This window comes from Myiozetetes cayanensis, unplaced genomic scaffold, assembly GCF_022539395.1.
Source record: "Myiozetetes cayanensis isolate MyiCay16 unplaced genomic scaffold, myiCay2020 scf1, whole genome shotgun sequence".
Classification (NCBI taxonomy): domain Eukaryota; kingdom Metazoa; phylum Chordata; class Aves; order Passeriformes; family Tyrannidae; genus Myiozetetes; species Myiozetetes cayanensis.
Window position 1 is genome coordinate 41749580 of NW_026086604.1, and position 19228 is coordinate 41768807.

The following is a 19228-nucleotide window of genomic DNA, read 5'->3' on the forward strand; positions in this document are numbered from 1 at the left end:
CCCTTCCTTCCCAAGCTAGATTTGCAGTAGAGAACATCATCTGTGGACAGAACAGAGATTTAAACACTTGGTTTACCAGGAGCAGCCTGCTGGTTTCCACACAGAGATCTTTTGAGCCAGCTCAACAAATGGTCAATTTTTTTACAATTTCATGCTGCCCTTCATTCTCAAGTCAGTCCCATGTGATAAGGAGGCCAAGTAGGCATTACAGTTGGACTCTTTGGTAAGGTTTTATTCTTTCCCTTTCTAATTTTCTGATGGTTAACAGCAATCTCTACATAAATAGTAGCTGGAATTTTAGTGAGAATATGACTGATTCACTGTGATTAAAATTTAAATTTTCATTGGTAAGTATACCTTATCAATAGTGTAAAGCACAGGAAAAGCACATGCAGCAATTACTCTGTGTGTGGACCCTTCCATTGCTGAATTCTGCTGGGCTACCAGAAACCCTTAAGTAAATTAGAATAATGGACCAGTTATTTTATTTCTTAAGAAATCTCTCCAGTCTGCAAAAAGCTGCAAAATAGTTCATGTATTTTCTCTGAAAGCTGGTGTTCTGTTTGCTCTACTTTCTGGCCTTGTTGAGCAATCTGGTTTTGAGACTAGCTCTCAGTGATGTTTCAGCAAGGGCAAAGTGACTGCCTTTAATGAGAAGAAAATTTTTGAAAGTTACTACAATAGTATTAAGTTCAAGAACCTGTAGTGTTTCTGTTGGTATTAGCTTCTCAGAAGGGAACTGAAAAATTACAGTCTTCATGAAAAAATTTTCAATCTCAGTTTTCATGTTTTGATCTTTCATTTACGCTCTTGTTCATTGAACCCTCTCTCACGCTTGCTCTGTTCCCCACCCAAGCAAAGCCCTCTGCATTGCAGTGGGAGGGAAAGTTTGAAACAGGAGAGGCATTGCTTAGTCAGATGGCTTGGCAGTGAAAATTTCAAGTCCACAGCTCTGCTGAGGAATAGCAGTAGATATGCCAGAACTATCTATCAGATCCTTTGGATTTTGTGAAGTTTCTGGGCACTGAATCATATTTACTTGGTTTGCCAGGGATATTATGACAACAGACGATCTAGCAGAATCATTCTTTTTTTTGTCTTCAGATACCTCTTACTCTAGTTAATTTTTAGCCAATGTGTGACTAAATGCTCAGCTATATTTTGGGAATTGTAAAAAAAATTACTGACTTTGATAAAAGAACATGATTCAGTTTGGGTTTTTTCCCCTGAAAATAATTTCTGAAAAGGAAAGAGCATGTTTTAATTTTGCCAGTCAGATTGAAAGTCAGCATGCCTATCTGTAGGATTATAAGGCTGTTGGGATTTAAAAGTGATGTCTCTAGGAAAGGCAGAAGAGATCTTCCTGTAGTATTAGTACCTTATAGAAAGTCTGCTGTCTTCAGTCGCACCCAGTTGGTGTCAAATTCCTCAATTATGGATGTTTGTAGATAGAGTGTGCAAATCTGCCACTTTTCAACCCAAGGTATATTACATGTTTCAGGATTCTGCTGAGTTGGGCCATTTTTCAGCAGAAAAAGCAAGTTTACTGTTGTAAACTTCCAAGCAGATTTTAATGCCTTGGGTATGATAATGTCTATACATCTCTTTTGGCAGTTTTGGCATTCACTGTGTGAGAGAGGTTTCTCAAACTGATCAAAGGGGTTTCAATCATCAGCATTGCTTTTTTTCCTGCCTTATAATTATAGTCAACATGCTAGAGACACTCCCAATATGCTTGTGGCAATATTTTTGTGTTCAGGTAAAGCTTTCTTAGCATTGCTGACTCTTTAGCATTCTTTTCCTGGTATTTGGGCTGATGCTTAAGCGTTGCACATGCTGAATATTTCTAACTTACACTTGATACAGTGAAGAATATATTAGGAAAGCATAATAGATAGAACATTCAAAAATGGTTGCTTGCCAGATGGAGAAAGGCCAAGTTTGTTATCAAGTGGTGTCCTGTGTGACCAGAATAGTGTTTTCCCTCAAGCAGTGAGCAGACCATTTGCTGTAGTTACCTACGGCATGCTCAAAGCTGGAAACAGTAATGTACATGCTGCCATGGACATTCATAAGCATTTCTAAGTGGCAGAATAAAAAACAAACTGAATTGAAAAGGGACATGTAATTTATATCCCTCAAACATGCTTATTTGCCCAAGTTTTTAATAACAGCTTTCCAAGCTCTGGAATTCATTGAATTTCTAAATTTACAGTTTATCTGTAGCAGAATCCTTGACTCACAGGGACTCTGTCTCAGCAAAACATTAATTACATTACATTCACTAAATAAGGAAACAGCAGCCCTTATGGAGTCCTACAACTGGATATTTACTGTTCTGACTTCTCAGATTCATTAACATCCACTTTCCTAATGTATAGAGGAAGTTTCAGTTCACTGTTGATAATGCTAGACCTGCATAGAAATACGTAGGCTGTAAGTTCCTACTTCCTATTCCACGGACTTATCTTCTACTTCTTCCCAATTATATGTTTGTTACCTATTTTTAAACTGAATTTCAGTATGTGAATATTAGAGGCACTTATTTTACTCTCTGCTGAGGTAGAAAATTTTCCTGAAAGCCTATACGTTAAGGTGGGTGGAGATAACTGACTGGAAAGGATGTGACAGAATTGTTCCAAAGTGGAAAAACAAATTTTTTGCAAAAAACCAATTAATTCTACCAACATTCACTTCTATGAAAACTAGAAAAAACTTGAAAATTTTAAGAAATGTTTTCACTTTTAGTTTTGAAGAATTTTTGTGTCCTTTTGATATGCAATTGTAACACTAAAATTGCTTTAAAGTAAGTAATAAAAGTCTTTAAACCATACTTTTCGGTGTAAAAAAACCCCACCATAAAATTAGATTGTAATTTTGAAATCCTAATTGTAGAGCTACAAAACTGATGATGAAGAGTCTAATGAGTCTGAATTATTTGTAGAAATATTGTTACTAAGAGTTATACTGTCAACTCAGTTGAACTATCTTTATTATCATAGAGCTGCCCAAAATATTGGGCTGACAGGGCATTTTGATCTAATTTGCTCTTTATTTTATGCACCTAAATATCAGCTGGTAACTACTGAGGTTATGTATGCATTACCAATATAAAATAAAGAATGCTTGAAAGACTTCTTCAGAATGGTTCTAAAATAGAACTTAAAATATTATCATCTGTTGAACTTCAGCAGAACTCTTGCTTTTCATACACTTGGGCATGTATAGGTACATTTTCCCAATTCTCTCCCTCTTTTTTTTTTTCCCAAATTTTCCTTATTTCTACTCCATTGTAGTCTTCTAGTGATAGGTAAAATATTAACAGACATGTGAATTTTTCATATTTAAAGAGGAAACTTCAGTTCTCCAGCAATTTGTACTGCAAAGTTTGGGGCCCCAAGTCAGAGTGTGGTTTAAATGTTGCTAAGGACATAGGAAGCTCAAAGCAGACACTTCTATGTCTATGATGTTCTTATGGCCTTTCCCCCCTTTCTCTCTCATTTTTACTGCTGGAGGGAGTATAATGAGCCTTTCCATAGCCTTGCTGCCCTTGTGGAAGAGTAGGCAGCAATTTACTGAGGGGATGCAAAGCTGTCAAGCTATTACTTATCTTGCTTGTGCTCACGGCTTCACTCTTCCAGAAAGAAATACAGAGTGGTATCACTGAGTGAACAACACACTAAAACTGGTGGACTACATTTTAGACTTTACAGGGCTTTATTAAAAATTCTCAGTTTTGGGACATCCAATCTGCAGAGAATTTCTTCTGATGATTCCGACTTGATCTTTCCTCTCTGCTTTTGTCTTCTGGCAGATCTTGATGAAGTAAAATTAGATATTGCACGCATGCCCTAGGTCCAAATGGCAGATAAATCTAACAATAAGGTTCCTTTCAGCCCCATTTGGGTTGAAGGTTAGGCACAAACATGCACCTACATATTACTCTTTGTCTGTTGCTGGCACAGCACTAGAGTCCTCTTGCTGCCAGGAAGGGCAGCAGCTGATGCTGCCTGCAGCAGCCCTTGGCTACAGCCACATGAACCTCTTCCATGCTGGACAAGGAGGAGGAGAGTGTAAGGTATCCTAGATTACCTCTTTTTATTTTAAGGAAAAGGCTTCATATTTCTCTGTTTCATAATATATTGCAGACTCAAATGTCTTTGTTGCTGATCAGTTCTGTACATCTTTGGAATTTTAGTGAATCTCAAAAGTAAGAGTTCGTCTGTCCTGAGCCCTATTTGCCTGCCTGTGTTGCATCCTTCCTCAGTTCCTAGCTTCTTATCAATAAACTGCTCTGAGGTCCAGAGTCCTCTTCAGCATGAGCATAAGGCAATACCTCCAGCATCACTCATATGTTATCAGACTGAGCAGTTGTTCCTGCAGTGCTTGCCCAGAGATGGAGCTCTAAGCCGCATTCTCAGTGCCAGATGATATTTTGCCTGTCAAATATGATTCTATACACGGCATAAAAACTTTTAGAAGAATTACGGTTTTTCTATATTAACAATTGCTTGTCAGAGCCTTTGTTAGAAAACATACCCTACAGGTTTCTCCAGTGTAAGGGGAAAACTAGGGATTTTTCTCTCCAGAGATTTTAAGGGCTATGTGTTTTGAAGTGTAAATGCCAAAAAGAAGTACAAACTAGATGCACAGTGATAATAAGATGACTGTGCACCCAGTGAGCTTTCAGGTTGATTATTTACATGTGCAGTATCCTCCCAATAGACATTCTGCTTCACCTCCTTGCTGTCTATATTCAGGGACAGGAGCTCTGCAGGCAAAGTGGTCATGCAAGTCACTCATGAAGCTTTATAAATGAGCCCTTCTATAACACTGTGACTGAGAGGGCAGTATTATTTTTCTGATAGTTGCTGATGTCATCGAGTGGCAGTTGTTCACTGCTCCATTATTTAACAATATAATTGAAAAAAATATCTTCCTGCTTGGTGCCTCCAACAAGAAGAGGCATTTACCCATGGTAAAATCGTGAATTACTGGAAGGTTTGTTTAATTATGAAATAAGATTTACAGCCTGGCTAATGCTGATTCCACTGCATATGTGCATGTGTATATCAAATTTACTGTACTCTTGTTCTCTTGTTGACAAGGCTAAGTGATTGTATGAAGTTGCTCCTTACCTATTCCTCCACCACTGAAAACAACAGTAAGGGCATCACTGATTAGCATCACTGAAACTAATGGGAATTCCGGGTTCAAAATTCAATGTTCAAGTGAGTTCCATAGCTGAATTCACAGAAGCCAACCACACTGGGAAAGCTACATTTCTAGAAAAGAAAAAAAATTATTGAGGTTAATTAACTGAAGAGGACAACTAATGCATATTCTTGAAATGGAGCAAATGCAGTCTCACTGTGAATGTAGGGACTGAGCTCTATGAGCATCACTCTGCCCACCTCTTCATTCCCGTTCCTTGTTTCCTTGACACCATATTGACATTTTAGTGGAAACAGAAATAGTGGCAGTAACTTTCTGGAGGTGCAGAGAAGGGTGCTTGGGTTTTACACAGGTTCAAACAAAGACTGAATTTTTGGAAATCAGAAAGTCTGTTGAGTGTTGTTATGCTACTAGAAACTACATGCTAGTCAGAAAGATCTTGAATTTAAAATTATTGAGGGCTCAGCAATGCATAGGAGGAAGAATTGTATATGCTTGGCTTATTTTTTTCCCTAAACATCTCCTAATATTTACTGCAGGAGACAGGATATTGGACAAAATGAATTTTTTTATCTGCCCAACTATGGCCATTCTTATGCTTTATGAAATGAGGAATAAAAGAGCGTCTGAAATCACCTTTGTACCTCCATTAATTCAACCCCTGTTCTTTATCATAGTATGAAAGGGAATGAAGACAATGAATAGACAGAGTTGATTTTGACTGGCTTTTAAGTTATTTATTGAACTTGTGTTCGAAACATGACTTACGATGTAAATGAAGCGTAACCAAATGCATAACTGTGACAAATCGGTATTAAACAGTCCTTGTGAAAAGTGCTGTGAGTGAAAAGTGTCCTTGCCTTTTATCCGTTAATTTAGAAAAGTCTCAATTATTATTTTATACTGCAGTAATTTCTGTGAGTCAGCACTGTACACCACCTTTTGCCTGATTCCTGGTGTAGCTCTCCCAAAACTGCCTGCTGTCAGTTGCCACCAGTAGAGTGTTTTTTTTTTCCAATAGCTCCTGTTGGGAAGGTTTGCCTCGGTTTTGTAGATTGTGGAAGGAACGTAACTAACTTAGTTTAAAATGGTTGCTTATGTAGCATATTATTTACATTAAAGTTGTATTTCAACATACAGAAAATAAAACGTGCAATATTGAAGCCAAAGTTTAAGGAGAGCAACACTAACTCAAAACTGGTCTGGAACCTGTCACTCAGGTTTACAGTACTGTCTCTTGCAAGTGATCCTCTTCAAATGAATCAGATTGGTCAGGGTATAAGGTGGTGTTTGGCAAGGTCTGGGCTGATGGTGTCCAGCCCAACAAGATTAAAGCAAACTTCAGCATACAGGATTTTGGTAGACAGTCTTTCAGAGTGGGTGTTATGACAGCCTGCATTTGCACAGCAAGAAGTTTCAGTCTCACTCATCCTACTCAGCTCATTTGCTTCCACTCTCCTTTTAGAAAGAACAGTTACCTATCTTGCTGCTCTCAGAGATGCTCTGTCAACAGGTAGCCCACTCAAAGAGTTCATTTAACCTGATTGCATGCTACCTTGGAGTCTGTAGGCATCAATGTCTGTTTGGGCTGTGTATGGGATCCTCTCACATCTCCACTCCTTGGAGCAAAACAAAGTGGCCCCAACAAATGCCTTGTTCATTTGGTGTGATTAATTCTTACCAGGAATGGTTTTGACTTGTAGGACATCCTCCTATAGTCAGACTGTTTCAAAAGAGCCACAGGTGCTGTAAGGTTAATTACCTTTCCCTTGTTTTCTGTCTGCTTCCCAAGTAGGCTGTCTGCCCTTTCAGTGGATCTGAGCTTCCATGTGACCATATGGTTGCAGGTCTGTGCCACACTACTGCTGTTAGAGCTGAAGCCCAATGCTATGGATTACTCACTAGTAAAATGTGTTTCAGGTAGCTGAAATCTCAGGTGTATAAACTATTAAAGCATCCTCTAAATATTAATTGCATTCTCACATGAGAATTAATTTGAGAGAGGGTGAGAATTTATTCAGAGATTTGTCTTTATGTAGAATGGCTTCTTAACTCCTCCCTGACTTACCTGCAAGGAATATGAAAAGTCTGGATGATTTAGAGTATAAAATTGATACCTAAGGCATTCTTTAAAACATCTGGAGATTTTTCTCTCAAGGAAAAAAATGAGAGTATGTATATGTAGCTTGGTTTGCTATTCACAGTACTTCAATGACACTTATATCAGAGTTCAGATTTTAAATTTGTGCTCTCAGAAAAGTGGTGTTTGATAAACTTGTTATTCCAGCCATCTTTGGTGCCCACTTCAACTATAAGAAAGCACTCCTATTGAGCACTGTGTTGAGCATTTGACATATCTTGTCTGAAGACAGTTCTTTCTGAGTAGAATAACTGTATGCTAACCTGTAACAGAAGAATCTCTAATTCTAGCAATGTATGTTGTTTGCCCATTCATAAATCTAGATAGTGTTTGAAAGGAAAACATATTCCTATAAATTAAGACCTAGTTTCCTGCTCTAAATCAGTGTCCTTAAAATACCTGCCACTGATATCACCTTGCAGAATCCAAGGTGTTAAATATGGGGAAATTGGGTTTTGACAGAGATTTAAGCCGTGAGAAACGTCTGTGGCAGATAATTGAAGTGAAGGATGCAATAGTTCTGAGAATCAAAATTCGTATTCAGAGCATCTGTTTGCTTGAGCTTTCTCTGGCATTGTCTTTTCTTCCACCATTTCCAAGTTTCCTTCAAAAGCAGGGAGAAAAGCTAACACAGTGATGATTGCAATGAGTCTGGAAAGTTCACAGCAGGAATATGGACTTCTCATGTGTTCAAAAACAAAGCTGGTGTCACTTTGTATTTTGCTGGTCTCAGTGGGATCTAAAAGGAGTAGTTGGAAGCTGTAATGCAATGTTTTTTCTACAACTTTGAAGTAGAAAAGTTACTGCAGTTTTTATTTTGAGAATTAGAATCATAGAATGGTTTTAGATGGAGGGGACCTTGAAGACCATCTAATTCCAACCCTCCTGTCATGAGCAAGGAGACCTTCCACTAAGTCAGGTTGCCCACAGCACATCCAACCTGCTTTGAACCCTTCCAGGAATGGGGCATTCACAACTTCTCAGGGCAACTTGTTTCAGTACCTTATCACCCTCAGTAAAGAATTTCTTCCAAATATCTAATTTAAACCTACCTCTCAGTTTAAAGCCATTACCCCTTGTCCTATCAATTACCCTTAACACAGAGAGTACTTGGACTGAAGTTATCCAAAAGGTGTTGGTCAGAGCAGAGGATCAGTGTGGAGCAGTGTGCAAGGTGGGAAAAGGTGGTGTAAGAAATACTGGTCCATAAGTGAGAAATCTGTGCCTAAGCCTGAAAAATGTTCTATGCTTCAGCAAGACAGTGGCTACCGCCTGATCCAGCAGTCTGTTCTTGGAGTATTTTTCTGAGGGGTGATGCTCTTTAAACCCTCAAAGAGGATCTCTGCATAGGTGAGGCAGGCCCCAGCTAGCTGTATTTCTGAAGTGAAACACATGCATATTTTGCAGTCAGACTCTCCCTTTTCAGGCTTAAGTAGTAAAACCGGTTGTAGATGTGCTTCCAGTCTTCCAGCATTCTGGGTTAAGGGCTTGAAAGCTGCACAGTTCCTAAAGATGTGTCCTGCCCTGAGCAAGCAGCAGCATTTGATGAGGGCATCATTTGCAGTCATGGCTGATGCTTGTGGATAGCAATGGCCCTGGGTGGTGATGAAGATGTGAGCTCATCCCACAGCCTCTTTTGTGACTGTCTCAATACCAAATGCAGTGTGGGTAGCCCCTCTGCTCCCCCACTTCTCAGCTCCCAGTGCCTGTGGCAGCCTTCCCTGGAGGTCTTCCCATAAAATCCACCCTGTGGAAGGAGTTCAAATGGGGATTCAAACAAGCAACAGGTTTTGAAAATGTGTGGTTTTGAAAATCAGTGGAGTGTTATATTCCACTCATCAGCCATCTGTGGGAAGGGAGCCTGGAGTGCCCGGTGACTGGCAGTGGGGCCAAAGAGCTTTCTGCAGGAGGGGAGCCTCTCAGTGGGTCCATGATTGCTTCCCCATGTGTGCCGGGAGGGGGTGGACCTCATCTCGACCCAGCAGTTAGGAGGTGTTTGGGCTGTGGCTGCCTATATCCAAGAGTGAACCTGCCTTTCTTCTCCTGGGTCAGACCCTCCTGACTGCCTCCTGAAAAACTCTTGCTTTGATGTAGCCTTATTCTTGGCAAAAATAGACGGCTGCCCAGGGACGAGGAATGTACTAAACCTTGTAATCCAGTTACCTTGGTAACATCTGTAAGAAACTTAGTGCTCCACCACTTTTTGTTTGTCCAACATCTCTTTTATGGAAATACGTATTTCTGTTTACTTGGCAAAGGTGTGATTTTTACCATTCCCATTGTACTCCTTAGCATTAAGCCAACAAACAACAGTTCCCATTTCTAACAAGCAAGGTTACGTGACTGTAAAAACAAGTATTTGACTGTATAGTAGAAACTGAGATTTACCGTCAAGTAATTAAGTTTTGCTAAGAAAATACAAAATCTTGCAAATACTTTTTCATTTTTTCAGAGTATTATAATGCTTGATTGCATTTACTTGGCATAGAAATCTTTTTGATGATCATGTTTTAGAGCAAATATAAGATTTTTTTTCTTCTGTGTTGTAATCTTCTCACACGTGTAAGCCTTAGTTGTCAACCATCTGTCATAAAGGGGAAAAAAAGAAAGAAAAGAATTATTGCTTATGATTACAAGGTAAAACTAACAGCTGTGCTTGAGAATTGGCTGTTCCTGGATCTAACTCTGAGCACAATTCTCATCATTCCCATTTAGCCGTCTGTGTCCTGGTAGTAGTTCTTCTGCATTGCATGAGCTGGGACACCTGAGTGCCAGCACACAGAAGTTCCCTAGGGATCAGACTTGTGTGCTGCAGGGTAGGCAGTGCCCCCACCTTTTAGGTGGTTCTTTGCATCCTCTGATTACTCACTTGTTTCTCTCTTTGCTCCCAACAGTAGGGAATTTTCTGAGCCCTTCAGAGGGAAGAGCATCCCTCACTCTGTGACCCATTCAGTAATTGATTTAATTAATTTGAAACTAACTATCACTTGTTAAACTGATAATCAAGAAGCCAATTATCTATTAACGGTCCTAAATACAAATCAGCAATAATCAAAGTGTTTTCTCTTGAAGAAATCTGGATTTCTTGCTGATATCTCAGAGCTTTTAAAATGTTTTGCAAATATGGCTATTTTCTTTTAAAAAATAAAACCCCTATTATGGAATTTCATTTTCTATTTTGGAATTGTAAAATTGCATATAAACTTCTGAAACTCTATTTAGAATTTTAACCTTTTTTATTGGTTATGCTCTTTAAGACATAAGTCTCAGGGCCTGATAGAAGGTTTATAAAGGATAAATCCTACTCACTTTATTCACTTACATAGCTGAAATCCTCAAGCAGCATTGCTCTGTTGCAAGTTTGGTTGGTGTACACATTTAAAAGCATTATTGTAGGAATGTTATGCATTTTATAGTACATACATTTGTATTTTCCAGAAGTAATATAAAAGTGGTACTTACCAAAGCATAGCTTTTTTTTTCCAGCCATGAATTATAAAGCATTTTATAGAACAACAAAAATGTTCCTTAAATAAAACCATTTAAATTATGATTCTTATTATGTATTTTTATGAAACTAGATTTTTTACAGGTTTAAAAACCAAAGCAATTTTTAAAAAATATATTCATAATGTATACCTAGTCCTGTATACTTTATGACATAAAAGTTTTGGATGAGTACTGCAAGCAAGGCACTGATGTATCACATCTTGTATATGGCTTTCTAAGTATTTAATTGAATTAGTTCACTCCCTATTTATACAGTATTTTCCTCCCTTTTAAAAATCTGATCTGAGAGCAGTGGATAGTTGTTTTTTACTGTAATAATGATGGTGAGTCAACAGTTTGATTATTCATGTAGTTTAAGCGTGAGTATTTTTGAGCTCATCCATTAAAGAACGTGTTGTGATGATGTTTTTTTTTTTTTTAATTTCACATGCATATAAATGTGTTTGCTTCTTTTCCATGGAAGTTGTTTAGAAAGGCCCAAAGCAGGTGGTATATTAAGATGCTAAAATATTAAGGTTCATCTCATCCTGTATCTCCTGTTTCAACCTGGACACATTCCTGACTACTAACTTCCCAGTTTTGTTTCCAGCTTCATTGTCTGCAGTAAGCATAGGCTTGTAGATCCCTGGGCAGGTGTAGCACCATTAGCAAAACCATGTAAGTTCCAAGAACAAGAATTAAGCAAACTAAGTGCCAAATTCTGCTGCCTCTTAACCCATTGAAGGATGAATTGCTTTCCTAGATAGCCTGTTGGCAAAAAGATTGCTTAGATGTAAAGAGTAGTAGCACAGGTGGCAAATTTGAATGCTGAGAACAGGACAAACCCAAAAGTGTATGAAGACACATACTAATCATACAATTCATCTGTAAAATCTTAGGGATAACAACAAGACATCCAGAATTTTTGGATGTAGCTTTCAGATTTATGATGCAATCCGCTATTGATCAGTACTTTTAAATAACATACAATGAATAAACAAAGTGAATGTGCACGTGAACAAAATGAAGAGACGATCTTTGTTTCTGGAGTCAACTCTTCCAGCGTAATCTCTACTGCCAGCAGTGAATACATCAGATGTGTTTAAGTTTTAGCTGTGCAAGAGGATGTTTATGGATGTGACATGTGCTGTTCTGCACACTTAAAACCTGAGAACTAGATTCTCTCTGAGTACCATGTGCACCTCTGTTGATTTTGGAAATATGCAATACTACAGTAATGAGCATGATATAAGAATCAAAATAGATCCATAGACATATGGACAGACAGATTGATTAAGGCAGATTTTGTCACTTTGTGCCTAAAAATCGTTTGTGATACTTATGTGTACACAGTGATACTAAGGTGTCAGCCCAGATAACTTCCCTTAACTTAGTAATATTTTATAGATTTGCTTAAAGCTTTTACTTGCAAATGTGGAAGAGTGTGTGTGCACATTTTGCAGAAATGTACTGGTGTTAGTAAATATATACCACTTTCATTCTATTGTGAAGATATAAATTATGTTTGAACTGGACAGAGATGATTATGTGGCATGTGACTGAAAATATATATTTTTTAATAGATGATTCAGCCGCAGAGAGTTTTAATGGCAATGAGACCGTGGGACACAGTTCCAATGCTTCAGGGGGAACACACTGCAGGGAGATGGCAGAAACCAACAGTAATGGCAAAACAAATCTGGAGCAGGATGAGCAGCCTCTGAACCTGAGTGACAGTCCCCTCTCTGCTCAGCTGACTTCAGAATACAGACTAGATGATCACAGCAGTAATGGAAAGAACAAATACAAGACTCTCCTAATTTCTGATCTCAAGATGGAACGGGAGGCAAGAGAAAATGGAAGCAAGGTAAGATGCTTCCACATGCTCCAGATATGAAGTGTGTAGTTTAGAAAAGGAAAAGATTTGTGAGGCCAAACTACAGGTTATTCCCACATAAGCACATAATGCAATGTCTCTAATGTTTGTCAGATCATTACTTAAATGCTATACATAGGTATGTATGCTCTGTTACACATATATTATGCATATGTACATTAAATGTATGTGGATGTACATGGGTGGATAAATATGTATAGGCATGTATATTGTGCTGACACACAGACAAAAAATGATGCAGTTCTCCATAAGACATGAATTTTATCAATCCATTTAATGAGAACTGTCTACTTACCCATTTGAAATATATATATATTAAAATATGTATATAATGTTATACATATATATATGTATAAATACTGACATACATATATGTATGTATATTTATAGATGGCCATCTCATCACATGTATTATGTATCTGTAGAAATGTCATGGTTTAGCCCCAGCCAGCAACTAAGTACCTTGCAGCTGCTCACTCACTCCCCTCCCCACTCTGGTGGGGTGGCGGGGAGAATTGAAAACAGGTAAAACCTATGGGTTGAGATAAGAACGGTGCAATAATTGAAATAAAGTAAAGTATACTACTACTAATAATAATCATAATGAAAAAGGAGATAACAAAATGAGAAAGAGGAATAAAATCCAAGAAGCACAAGTGAAGAACAAAACAATTGCTCACCACCCACTGATGGATGCCCACAGCCAGTGTCTGGGCAGTGATTGGTGGCTTCTGTCCAACTCTCCCCAGTTTTTACACTGGGCATGGTGTTCCATGGTATGGAATAACTCTTAGGCCAGTTTGGGTCAGCTGTCCTGACCATGCTCCCTCAGGGCTTCTTGTGCACCTGCTCCCTGGCAGAGCATGGGAATCTGAAAAGTCCTTGATTTAGGGTAAGCACTGCTTAGTATCAACTAAAACATCAGTGTGTTATCAATATTATTCTCATATTTAATCGAAAACATAGCATTGTACTAACTACTAGGAAGAAAATGAACTCTCTCCCAGCCATAACCAGGACAAGAGTGAATCCATATGAATGCTAAGTGTTTATACCCAAGAACATTACTACATGTGAATTATCAACATCTGAAAGGAGCTGATTTTTTCCTTCATTTTTGTGTTATGCAGGCACCTAACCTGAATTAAAACTGACAAGTTTGCTTTAAGAAGCTGTAATTTCCTGAGGGCCTTTCTGTCTAGCTTCTATTATGTGGGTAAGGGGAAGCAAGTGTGGTTATTTTGTAGATAAAGACAGATCCTATAGATTAGGTTAGTTAGCTTTCTAAGAAGGTGTTTGTCATGAGGGCCTACTGTAAGGGAAGGTGAAGAAATGGCCTGTGTCATAAAATTCAGCCATTGATCTTACTGGTGACAAATTCCTGGTTTTTGTCTGACAAACAACTGGCTTACCACTTTTACAGCAGCAATAATAGGATGTTAGTCCTGGATCCAAATACTAATAATGCTAGTCACTAGCTTTCAGTAGCCTGACAACATAGATAAACTTTGAATGGGCACATCTTTTTACAGGACTTGGAAAGAGGTGTGTTGTGGAAAATCGCTTTTTCTAGGCGTACCTAGAAAGGCATTGTACATGACGGATGTCTAGAGAACAACATTTATTTACCTTAAAGTTTTACCTTTTGTCTTCATTGCCTATGGAGTAAAAAGAAAAACTTGAAATGTTTTTGTAACTTAAGTGTCTGAGTTTTGGTGGGTAGAAGAAAGGGAGACTAAATGGGAGATTGTTAATCTTTCTTGTGGCCATTCCAGTTTAGCAAATCACATATCCCAAACCTTGTCCATAAAATCTTCATGGAAAACTGTCTATCTGTATGGAATACATTTTTTTCTCACAAATTTCATAGTGTGAAAAATGTTCTGACTAGCTGTAGTCTCAGCATGTGTATGCACTCCAGTGCTGGATTGACTCAATACTTTGACTGTTGCACAGTGAGTCCCAGATTGGCTAATATGGATGGTATCTTCATTTGCTTCAGGGAACATTGTTCCAATGAAGCTCATCACCCAAATATTGAAAGACATACAGTTCCTTTTGCCTGAGGCAGGTTGTTGCTTCTGCCATCACTCTTGCAAATACACAAATAAGCTTGGCAAAGAAAGGAGGAGTCTTAATGTGGAACTCATTTATAGCTAAGACAAGAACATAGCCTGAATTTTCAGTTTCAATCAGTTCCAACTAAGATGCAAAAAAAGTATCAAAAAGTGTTAAAAATCTGTTTGTAATGAATTGAGATGACAATCAAAGCCATCTCATTCTTTGTTACTCTGCAGATTTTAAGAGACCAGAATCATCCCCCACATCCATACAATCTTTCACACTCACTGTCATCCTACCCACCTTATACTGCCAACAATATGCAGATTTGTCTCCCCTTTTTGTCCTAGTGAAACTCATGTTGATGTTCACAGTTCATTTAACCATATGATTTATTGGGTATGCAGTAAAAATTATTAAATATGGAGTAAATTCTGGTAGAACACAGTCCTGAGATAAACAAAAAAGTTTTCAAAGATCGGTAAGTTGAGTATAGAGTAAAAGAATATTTAGTGGTTTACAGATTAATTCTATTCCTATTTTTTAAATCTAAAAAAAGTTGTTAAGATATTTTTGGAAGGGTCAAACCCCATTAAAGTATTAGAATAGAATGTGACTGTGCAACATCTCAGAATTTAGTATGCATACATATATATACAGTCATATAAATAATTACTACTGTTTTACCTTAAATGCTATTTTACATACTGAAGAGTCAATGAATATTTTACAACTAGCCTAGACTTTAATTCTCTGCAAAGAAAAGGGAAGGAAATAAAGAACATATAAGGTCAACAGGGTACTGCTGTTTACTAGGAGCCATATCTCACACATCCTTTTTATCTAAAATACATGTGGGATGTTTTTTGAAGTCTCCTGGAAGTTGTCCCAGTGCTCTCTCAGCCATTCAGTCATACAATTACCAGACATTATTGGACCTGAATAATGGCATCATTGGTAGTAATGGGTAAGCAAATGTGTTTTTAGTGCAAGCTCTTGTCTTGGGTTTGGCTAAGGACAGGGTTAATTTTTTGCAGTAGCCATGAAGGGGTGGTGCCTGGAGCTGTGTGGGAATGGCCAAGACCATAATGTTATTCCATACCATCTCATGTCCTTTGCCAGGGCTAGGGACTTTCTCTTTTGCTTCCAAGAAGAAGAGCTTTCTTTTTCTGGTGGAGAAAGTGTGGTGGGCAGGGGGAAGCTGTCTGCTATTATTTCATTGTCCTGGGCTTGGTCAGCATTTTGCATGTAAATCACCCTCTCTTTGTACACTTTTGTTATTAGTATTGCTGTTGTTACTGTTAATTTTTCTTATCTCATTGCTGTTTCCAGTAATTGTTCTCATCTCAGCCCGTGATCTCTGCCTTTTGTGCCTCCCATTCAGAAGGGGAGGGAAGTGGTTCCCGATCTTTTTAGTGGGATACTAAATTGGGGAATAGTGTTCCTAAGCCATGACGCCTCTAATCTTGTTTTCATGAGAAAAATAATCTGCAGCATTCACCAGATATAAAATTGATAAAACACTTCTTATAATGTAGTATTCCTATGGTATCTTTATGTGGCAAAGAATTGAGAAAAGTTATATGAGAAATTAGTGAAGAAAATACCTGGTTTCTAAAAGAAGGGAAATATATTTCAATTATGGGGCTAGAATTGGAGGAAGAAGTACCTTATGCTTCCTCCAACTTCTAAAGTGGCCCATTTAGCCTCCACAAGATGTTACTTGTTTGGGATAGCCAGGACTCCACGAAACTCAGAGGCAAAGGGATGGAGCCAGGAAGATCTCTTGGCTGATGTTCTGATAGATAATTTTGTATGTGCTGCAGAAATATGATCAGGAGAAGTTGGGATAAAAATGGTAGTCTTTCTGTCATATTTTCTTTGTAAATTTGACAGCTACTAGTCAAATATTTTTGGAAAATGGTTACTTCTTTGTGGAGGTTCAATTTTTAGAATATTTGTGTTGTCCATACCTCTTTGAGCTGGAGGGAAAGTTTGCTACATAATGGCCTTATTCTGCAAGAGTCTTGAATGTCGAAACAGGCATACTTAACATTTTCCTAAAATCAGACCTCTCTAATGGACACAGAGGAGGTAATGAGTGGTTTGTAAGAAATGTAGGATTTGTTTTTTTTTTTTTATAATAAATCAAGGAGGGGTTGCCTGAAAAGAAATGGATAAATAACTGGGGATTAGATAACCCTGTGAACAAATTTTAATTCAACTTTTCAAACTACTAGGGTTTATTATTTAACAAATGCTCCATTCAGTCACTTCAGAATATGACTTGTTAAACTGATGTTGATAACAGTCTTTAAACAAGTACTGCGTTTCAGCTGACAGTGTTACTTTGAATCCTCAGTTCCAGGCAATATGTGGTAATATCTTCTTTGTATAAAAAGACCATGTGTTGAGTGCAGTGGAGGGAGTTGCCAAATTGTAACATAATCTTAAAATCTGATCCAAAATGTTTTACCACTCACTGAAAAAATGTTGCTCAAGGATGAACATGAGTTTTCATAGTGATAAATATATATATGTAAGTATATGTATGTATATACACTTTATATATGTGCCTTTATCGAGCTTATATTAGGGAACAGAGTCTCCAGTAAGACTTGGGTGTTCACAGCAGTAGAAATTTCTACAACCATTTAGAACTAAACTTAAGTCTGTAAAATTTTGCATAGCTGCAAAAATATAAATATAAATTTACCTTAACAGGGCTGGGTCTTTGTAGTACAAAAGACTTAGAAAGTATTCATCAGCAAATGCTCTGCAAATGCAGTTCTATGAATTCAATTAGTTAAGTGCATATATAAATTATTTAAGGTCATTATATAGTTACTTATGTGTGAGCCTGCTGGGTTTCTGTATGAAGTCTCTGTAGCACTGAGATTTTTTTATTGCTGTTTCTTTTGTTACTGCTACTTCCTGGACCTTATATTTTATTTTGAAAAGTCATTATATAGCTTTATCTCTTCTTCATTATTTATTTCGTTAAATGTAGCAAGCCTGTTCCTTTTAAATGATTTTGTCTCGTCTGCATTTGGATAACAAGGTTATTGTGATACAGTATGGGAAAACAGACTTTTGAGCTAACCAGTCATACCTACATTGTGCCATCTATTTTACCTGGATTAATAAATAGGTCATTATGTCTGTGCATTGCAAGGGACGCTCCTAATATGGAACTTCTCTTTGGGATTTCCCAGATAGAAACACGTGGTGCTGATCATAAATGCCTAGGAGATGCATTAAAATGAGGTAACAAGGACAACACACATGTGCCCGTTTTGTCTGGATACTTACTAATTGCAAACAGTTGGTTTTGTTTCTTTTCACGAGACAAATTTTCTGATAGAGAAGTTGGACAGCTGGAGTCCCTCTGAGTGTATGGTAGGCTAAGTTAATACGCATCACACTTAGCTCAAGTGTGTAATTGGCTACTTGCAGAATGGCATAAGGTAAAAAATTTTTCCTCTGAGTCTGAGAAGAAAACCATAGTTTTTAAGAAGAGAACAGTAAATAATGTTTGCTGCATACTATGACCTTTAATTATAATACTGCATGTCATTACAGTTACAGTTGTTCTCAACAAGGCAGAGCTTTCATGCAGTCTAAAACGAAAATCTTTCTGTCCTTCCTTTAGTGCTGGGCTTTTGAAGTGTTTCTTCAGCCTGATGTAAAGAACAGTGTTATTGTCATGGGCCGCTGCCAGGGGCTGTTTGCTTCCAACAATTGCAACTTCAAACCAGTGTTGTAACAGATGTATCTACACAGTGACAGGTTATCTTGGCACACTGTCCGCTTTTAAGACAGGTCCCGTTCTAAGAAGGTATTTAAAAACTGTAACCTTGCATGAGATCTGAAAGCCAGAGCATATGTGAGGTCTTGGGTGAAGAGTCTTCTGAAGTTCCTTCATGATACTCTAGTTAAAACTTTAGTCATCTTCAGTGGTTAGTGCAGCTGTAGAATCCTGTAATATCTGCTTTGCTGGAGATTATCATTACTGAAGGAAACCAGGCCCAACCATCCCAGCAGCCTTACCTGAATATACAAATATACAGATAAACCTGTTGTCATCTGCTGGTGCCTCATGAATCTGGTTTCCAAAAGTGTACGTGAATTTAGCTGAAGATAGACACCGCCTCTGAGGAGTAAGGTAGTTTCAATGGTGTTTCTTTCTCACTCTCTCTAAAAGCTATGATTTGTCTTAGCAAAAAGTGGAAGGTCGTTCCTTATACCCAGTGAAGATCATCATATGTTTCTGAGGCATGTAGAGTCACTATCTGTCTAATTCCCTTCTGCCTGTATTTCTGTCTGCAGGTTTCCTTGGGGAAGTGGTCATGATCATGGTCAGATTATAAGGGTTTTTCTAAATATGGCTTTTTCTAAAGCAAGTGGAGTCCTCAGGAGTTACAGTGGGCTTTTATGGAGACAGTTAGTAGCTTATTGAGCAACTT

General features: G+C 38.0%; 1 protein-coding gene across 4 annotated transcripts in view; it reads left to right on the plus strand.

Moving 5' to 3' along the window:
* The window catches only part of NOL4 (nucleolar protein 4), a 191096-nt gene that overhangs the window by 97716 nt on the left and 74152 nt on the right, over positions 1-19228 (plus strand). For all 4 annotated transcript variants that reach the window (XM_050340809.1, XM_050340825.1, XM_050340817.1 and 1 more), the window contains exon 6: positions 12388-12671. In XM_050340809.1, the coding sequence (XP_050196766.1) occupies positions 12388-12671 (284 nt within the window). The remainder of the gene's footprint in view (positions 1-12387; positions 12672-19228) is intronic.